Source organism: Alosa sapidissima, chromosome 13 (assembly GCF_018492685.1).
Source record: "Alosa sapidissima isolate fAloSap1 chromosome 13, fAloSap1.pri, whole genome shotgun sequence".
Taxonomy (NCBI): domain Eukaryota; kingdom Metazoa; phylum Chordata; class Actinopteri; order Clupeiformes; family Clupeidae; genus Alosa; species Alosa sapidissima.
In genome coordinates this window covers 7,054,177-7,061,676 of record NC_055969.1, presented here as the reverse complement: position 1 = coordinate 7,061,676, position 7,500 = coordinate 7,054,177, and the positions used below count along the sequence as shown (strand labels likewise).

The window sequence follows — 7,500 nt, the reverse complement described above, 5'->3', positions numbered from 1 at the left end:
CATTTGTGAATTGAGATACAGAGTTTGTATTGCTGTGGTAAATATCCCTCTGATTCTCTTCCTCTCCCTGTCCTTGTGGTTGCTGCCCGCAGAGCAAGAGGCGCTTTGAGAGAGACTGCAAGGAGGCGGACAGAGCCCAGCAGTACTTTGACAAGATGGACGCCGACATCAACGTAACGAAAGCAGACGTGGAGAAGGTACAGACATATGTGCACACCATGTAGGACATGTTCATCTGTGTGTTGGGAGTGTGTGTGTGTGTGTTTGTGTATGCATATACACTATATATGCATGTGAGAGCAAGTGTATGTGTGCGTGTGGGTGTGTTTGTATGTTGATACATGTTGGGGGGGTGGGTGGGGGGGGGGGGTGGCGGGTATTCTCTCCCTTCCTTCCTTTCATTTGTGCTTTCTCTTGGAAAGGTTGGCCAAGTCTCACTATTGTTGGTATTTCTCTCTCTCTCTCTCTCTCTCTCTCTCTCTCCCTCTCGCCATGTGTGTTTTCATGTCTGTCTGCGCTGATAAGTCAGTTTCTACTGTTGTATTACATAGTACAGACTTTACGTTAAGTTAAGTGTGTCTCTGTCTGTAGAATTATAACTACAGGGTTTATCTATTTTCATGGGCAGCTTATTCCATGGGCAGCACATATTCCATGAACAACAAACTAAGACCCCAATATCAACATGGTTTATGATGGTGCCTGGTGTAAATGCCACAGATAGTCGTGCACTTACTCCTCTATCTCACACACACACACACACACACACACACACACACACACACAAAAAAAATTGACACATAACATTCACCTAAAAAAAACAGGGATTAGAGCATAAATAGTATGTGTGACTAATTGTGTGTATGTGTGTGTGTGTGTTTGTGTGTGTCTGTGGGTCTGTGAGTGTGTGTGTGTGTGTGTGTGTGTGTGTGTGTGTGTGTTTTCCTTCATTGCAGAATAACATGACCTCACTCCTCACACATCACTGTTAAATCTCACTTGAGTTTTTTCCCCACCACTTTCTCCTTCACTTGTAAGCCATTGGCTCTTACTCATGTCACATGACTGTTCCTCACCTCCGATTGGCTCCTTGCCCATGTCTGTTGTCGCCGTGGCATTCCTGTACCGTGAAGCATCCTACTGCGGTTGTCCTGGAAACACTGTGCTTTAAATTGGTGTCCCTGTTGTAATTTGGTCTGTGTTAAACGGCGTCTGGAAAATATGACTGTATTTTTGGAGCGTTTGTGTGAGTGAGCCATGCTGTTGTTGCTGGATTGTGACTAAATCCCTCTTGAAACATTGTTGCATTTTTTTGTTAAGATTAATGGGGTATGATTTTTCAACTACGATAGCGCTGCTTGGCCAAGTTTAAACAGCTTAATCGTCTCCAACCGTTGTGCAGTGTTTTGATTTTATGGTGTGTGTGTGTGGATGGGTGGATGTGTTAGTGTGTAATAGAGAGAAAGAGATGTGTGCAGACTCTCCTTGAACAATGACCTTCAAGCTAACTCTTGTGTGTGTGTGTGTGTGTGTGTGTGTGTACCTTATTCCCCACTTTGCCTTGAAGCGATGTTACAATAAGGTAGGTGCAAGGTGCCATGTGCCTTATGTAGAAAGCCACTGTTGCTACGTGTTTGTCATATGACCCTATATATAAGTCTCACATATACATACACACACACACACACACACACACACACACACACACACACACACACACACACACACACAAACACACACACATTAAGCACTCACTCTCACACTGTATTCCCTCACTCACACTCCTTTTTATCTGTCTGTCTGTCTGGTACACAGGCATGCACACAAACACACACACAAACAAACAAACACACACACACACACACACACACACACACACACACACACACACACTCAAGCCCACTAAGTAAGGCTGTCAGTCACGCTTCACAAGCAGCATGGCTGTGAATGTTTGTTGTAATACCAACACACACTCCCAAGTCTTACTGTCCATCAGCCGGGGAGGTGCACAGATACCTAATAACGGCGAAAAAGACAGGCTTTATGTCTGTGTCCTAGTTGGGAATTAAGATGTACCTGTTTATTTGTCTGCTGGTGCTTCGTCATGAAAATGTGTGCGTGTGTGTGTGTGTGTGTGTGTGTGTGTGTGTGTGTGTGTAAGCGTATGCAAGCCTGTGGGGTTTTTCACAGGAAGCGATAAATCAACACCTAGTGTGACTGATTCGTTTCTTTGGTAACGTGGAGGGGCCTGGTACAGTGGTTTGGTTTTCCTGGAGTACAACAGGAAGTAGCTTATTGCTATGGTTTCAGGTTTGCAGGCTGCCATGGCGACACTGACATCTGCCACCTCTCCGTGACTTGTTATCCTGTGCTTTGCCAACCAGGCCAGGCTCCTGTGTGTGTGTGTGTGTGTGTGTGTGTGTGTGTGTGTGTGTGTGAGTGTGTGTGTGCGTGTGTGTGTGTGTGTTAGAATTGTGTGTGTTAGAAGTGTGTGTGTGTGTGTGTGTGTGTGTTTGGAGAGAGAGGGGGGGGGGGGGGGTTATACCTGTTTCTGCTGCCCGTGTGCTTCTAGCCTTTTTGCATGGTCCTAGCAAGGCGCAAGCTAGCATGCACGCACTTGCACATGCAAATGCACTCACATCAGGAAACCCAAACACACACACATGGTCGTTCTCACACTCATGCTTTAGCACAGAAAATACGCCTAATAATCTCTTGATCTCTCACCCACGCTATCTGTCTTCCCTGCTGCTACTGTACCTTTCTCTTGAGCTGTTTTTGGGTCTGTCGGCGTCAGTCAGTCTGTCTGCCTGTCTGCCTGTCAGCCTGTCTGTCTGTCTGCCTGTCAGCCTGTCTGTCTGTCTGTCTTTCTGCCTGTCTGTCTGTCTGCCTGTCTGTCTGTCCTTGGGTGAATGTGTGCAGAAGGGCCTCTCAGGGCTTCACAGGCTTGTTCTGAAAGCAGCGAGATGAATGAAAGACATTAAGAATGCTGTGTGAATGCAGTAAAGAAGGCCCAGATTGAAAGCCAGTGCGGCAAAATCCTTGAGCTTGGTTGGCTTTTTTTTTGATCTCACCACCTGGTGTAAAGCTGCCGAGAGGTTCACAGTTTCTATGGACTGTGTGTGAATGTACAGTGAATTCCTTTGAATGTGTGTTTCTATGAATGTGTGTGTGTGAAGGTCTGTTTCAGTGGAAAGGTTTTCTCGCATAACTGTTTAAATTTGGCATCTGAAGTGAGATAGAGGTGTTGAGTGTATAAGGCAAACATGCAGGACAGTGTGTGTATCTCTCTGTATGAATACAGTGCAGGTGTGCAAGTGCTGTTTTTGTCTCTTCGGATCGTATGTGTGATTTATGTGTTTATGAAACATGATGTCAGTACCTCAGTTAACCCGTCTTGTTCATTTGTACAGCAGTAGATAATGGAGCAGAAATTCTTACATAACCCCCCCCCCCTTTCTGTTTCCATTTTTTCCTTCTATCTCTCAGGCGAGGCAGCAAGCTCAAATGAGACACCAGATGGCTTCAGACAGTAAGAATGAATATGCAGCTTACCTGCAGAAATTCAACCAGGAGCAAAATGACCATTACTACTCCATCATCCCCACCATATTTCAGGTATGATTCACCAAAATTAAAGCAAACTCTCTCACTCACACACACACACACACACACACACACACATACACACACACACACACGCACGCACGCACGCACGCACGCACGCACACACACACACCTTGACGCAAATCTGCAAAAAGCACATATTCACACTCCAATCTTTGTTTGATCATAAACAGAAAATCCAGGACATGGAGGAGAGGAGGATTGAGCGGTTGGGAGAGTCCATGCGCACCTTCGCTGAGGTGGACCGCACCATCCTGCCCATCGTGGGCAAGTGCCTAGACGGCATGACTAAAGCTGCAGAATCAATTGAGGCCAAGAATGTAAGTATAACACACACACACACACACACACACACACGCATACACACACACACACACACACACACACACACACACACACACACACACACACAAACTCAATAATATACTGATAATAGATAAATCAATATATTCTAAGATAAATCAATATATACTGGTCTAATCAATGGTGTATATAGTCACTGGAAAGCAGATGGAAGTCAGTGTAAACAGAGAGATGCAGTACGTAGTACCCACAGTAGTACCCAGCAGATCCCCCTTGTGCTGAACATCCACCTCCTCCTCCTCTCTGTCCTCCCCTGTGTGTCTCTTGACCCCTCTGTCCAGCCATCTCCTCCCTTCCTCCCCTCCTGCTCTGGGCTCACCTGCCACGCCCGTGTTTGTGTTGTAAGAGCAGATGGTCAGATGGTCAAGGTTTGCCAGGTTAACAAGGGAGTTTCCTGTTCCTCAGCACACTGCGGTTGTGTGTGTGTGTGTGTGTGTGTGTGTGTGTGTGTGTGTGTGTGTGTGATCAGCTCCTTGTGTTTCAAAGAGCTTTTTTTCCTCTCTCTCTCTCTTTCTCTCTCTCTCTTTCTATTTGACACACACACTTTCTCTCTCTCTTGTTTCTTTCTCTGTGATGTCACATCACTTCTTCCCAATCCTCTTCCTCGTCGGCCTCTCCTCCCTCTTACCACTCCCGCTGTTCTCTCTCTTGAGTAATCACTAGATCATTAGATCACTGAACTACTGCAGGATGGGCTCTTTCTTTCTTTTGCTCTCTCTCTGTGTGTGTGTGTGTGTGTGTGTGTGTGTGTGTGTGTGTGTGTGTGTGTGTGTGTGTGTGTGAGAAAGAGAGAGAGAGAGAGAGAAAGAGAGAGAGAATCTGTTCTTAACTGCTTGGTGACCTATTCCACAGATGACCCAATGCTACAGTACCATTGTAGTGCTACAGTTAGTAGATTCCACCAAAGTTCCAAATAAATGACTGAGAAACCTATCTGCCAAACAAAAGATGACACAAGATAGATAGATAGATAGATAGATAGATAGATAGATAGATAGATACTTTATTGATCCCCAAGGGGAAATTCAAGAGTACAGAGTGAATACAAATCCTCATTGCCACATCATTGTACTTTAGATTAAGATTGTACATTGTAGATTAAGATTACGTAATAAGTTTACAGGTATTTTCCTTTATTCCTGGATTTTGATGTATTCCTGGATTTTATCCACTCCATTTGCAGGACTCCAAGCAGGTGGTGGACTCATTCAAGTCGGGCTTTGAGCCCCCGGGCGATGTGGAGTTTGAAGACTACGGCCAGGCGATGAAGAGGGCCGTCTCGGAGACCAGCCTGTCCAACTCGCGCGGCGAGAGCAAGCCCGAAAAGTCGGCCAAGCGACCGGGCAAACTGTGGCCTTTCATCAAGAAGAACAAGGTAGCACACACACACATAGGCGCGCGCACACACTCACACACACACACACAAATCACATGTGCATGCTCCCTCACTGTACCCATACTGTGTACATCTTTCTATAGAATTGTTGGCACTATGCACTATGGGTAATGTGTATCAGGACTTGATCAGCATGCCCTTGGCCTCCTAGACCTGGCCCTGGGTGAAGAAATATCATTTTGTTTGGGGGGGGGGAGTTTGGGCGGAGGGAGGGTAGAAGAGAGAAGTGCTCTGTTCATCTTTCCTTTCAGTTCAGCCATTATCCCCCCTTCCATACGGCTCCCCTCTGTGAGTCCTGAGCCATCAGCATCGCTCTTCCTGTTTGTTATTGTATTTGTTTGTTGGTTTGTTTTGTGTGTTTGTTATTGCTGTTGTTATCCTCAATTCCTTCCTCCTCTCCCCCTGGTCATGACCTCACGGCTGACTAAAACGGTCATTTCTAACCGTCGTAACAACTGCGAGCGTGTCAACGACGCGTGACACAACACGTCAACACTAACCAAAAGCAACTTTCCACCCCACCCCGCCTGGACTGCAACATGCTTTCACCAGTCAACCTAAATAGGCCAAAACAAAACCAAAAGACTACAATCCCCAGCTGCCTGTGAACTTTGACCCCAGCACCCAAATCCCCTCCTGTAGCCCAGCGATTTCATGATCCCACCTTCTTTGCTGTTTCAGATTTAATCATAGGGTCTGGTCTTCATCCCCTCTCCTCCTCTTCCTCATTCTCTTTCCTCTGTTTCTACTGTGGGCTTTCCCAGAATGGCCCTCCCACCACAATAACTTGCTTCTGAATGGCTAGGCTGGACTTTAACTTGATGCTTGGATTGGGTGTATAACCAGCTGATTAGTAGGAGTGTTATGCTGTGATCCCATTGTCCATGCTGACGGCTTGTGACAACCTGTAACTTGTGAAATGACGTCACTTCCTCGTAAGAAGCGTTCCAGTACAATGAGTCAAAGACCAATTAATCGCCGGTTTACACCTCGAGTAACATAATGTTGTCTAGCGTTTATTTTTAGCAACACAGCAACATTGCTAGCCACTTTTACCAACACCAATGGATAAACAACACATTTCACAGTATTCCACAAACAACAAGACAACATAACACATACCCTTTAGGCATTGGAATGTGTACGAGTAATCGAAATGGACATTCACATTTGCTCAGCAGTCAATATAAGAGTAAAATACCACAGCTACTTAACACAAACACAGGGTGCAGCCATCTTTGTTTTCAAGTCGTAAGAACTTGCTGCCGAACTTGGGGGTCCTCTGGCTTGCATGAGATTGCTTCATGTCAGACGACTTGAAATGGGCCTGTCATTGCGTAATTTTGCGCAACTTCCGTTTTTTCGTATAACTTACTACTGATAAGATGCGTACGATGGACAACGGGATCACAGGATTAGTGTATTGCAGTGCTTGGGTGTGTATGTGTGTGTGTGTATGTGTGTGTGTGTGTGTGAGAGAGAGAGAGAGAGAGAGAGAGAGAGAGATTGTATGCATTACTGTATACATTGTGCGGCATAGGCCCCAGGTTTGTTCCATATTCCCTTTAAAAGATAGTGACATGTGTATGCATGTTTCCATCCTGTGCATCTATGCTGTCCTTTGTTATTGGTGTTTCAATGTGTATGTCAGTGCATTGGGACCTTTCGTCAGTATACTTATTGAGCTTTCGATCATAAACACACACACACACACACACACACACACACACACACACACACACACACACACACACACTTTCCAACAAAGATAACACTTTCCTAATCTTCAGATATGCTCTTGTTTAGATGTGGCATATACTGTGAGAACATTTAGCTAACTGATTTAGTTCAGGTATGAATACAAGTGCAGCAACACAAATGCTTTAGAGCAATACAGTATGTTGTCTGCATATAGATTTTGTACTGTGTTACATTGTCCCTGTTGGTTTGTTATTGTGTAAAGGTCAGGTAGAGTTGATTGGTGTGATATCTGAGCTTGTTAGGCTTGTGTGAGACCGGGTGTGAGTGTGTGTGTGTGTGTGTGTGTGAGAGTGAGTCAGCAAGGGAGTGTGTGTGTGTGTGTGTGTGTTCATGCAGCATGTGTTAGCCGTTAG

At 45.4% G+C, this 7,500-nt stretch overlaps 1 protein-coding gene across 25 annotated transcripts in view; it reads left to right on the top strand.

Annotated features, from left to right (window-relative positions):
* LOC121679904 (formin-binding protein 1) overlaps positions 1-7,500 on the top strand; it is a 72,217-nt gene that overhangs the window by 49,456 nt on the left and 15,261 nt on the right. For 17 of the 25 annotated variants that reach the window (XR_006021465.1, XR_006021462.1, XR_006021467.1 and 14 more), the window contains exons 6-10: positions 93-197; positions 1,568-1,582; positions 3,490-3,618; positions 3,801-3,947; positions 5,174-5,365. Coding sequence is in view for 1 of the 25 variants with exons in the window: in XM_042058965.1 (XP_041914899.1) it covers positions 93-197; positions 1,568-1,582; positions 3,490-3,618; positions 3,801-3,947; positions 5,174-5,365 (588 nt within the window). In the remaining 24 variants the exon portion in view is untranslated. The remainder of the gene's footprint in view (positions 1-92; positions 198-1,567; positions 1,583-3,489; positions 3,619-3,800; positions 3,948-5,173; positions 5,366-7,500) is intronic. The other 8 variants (XR_006021464.1, XR_006021476.1, XR_006021475.1 and 5 more) reach the window with 1 other exon arrangement.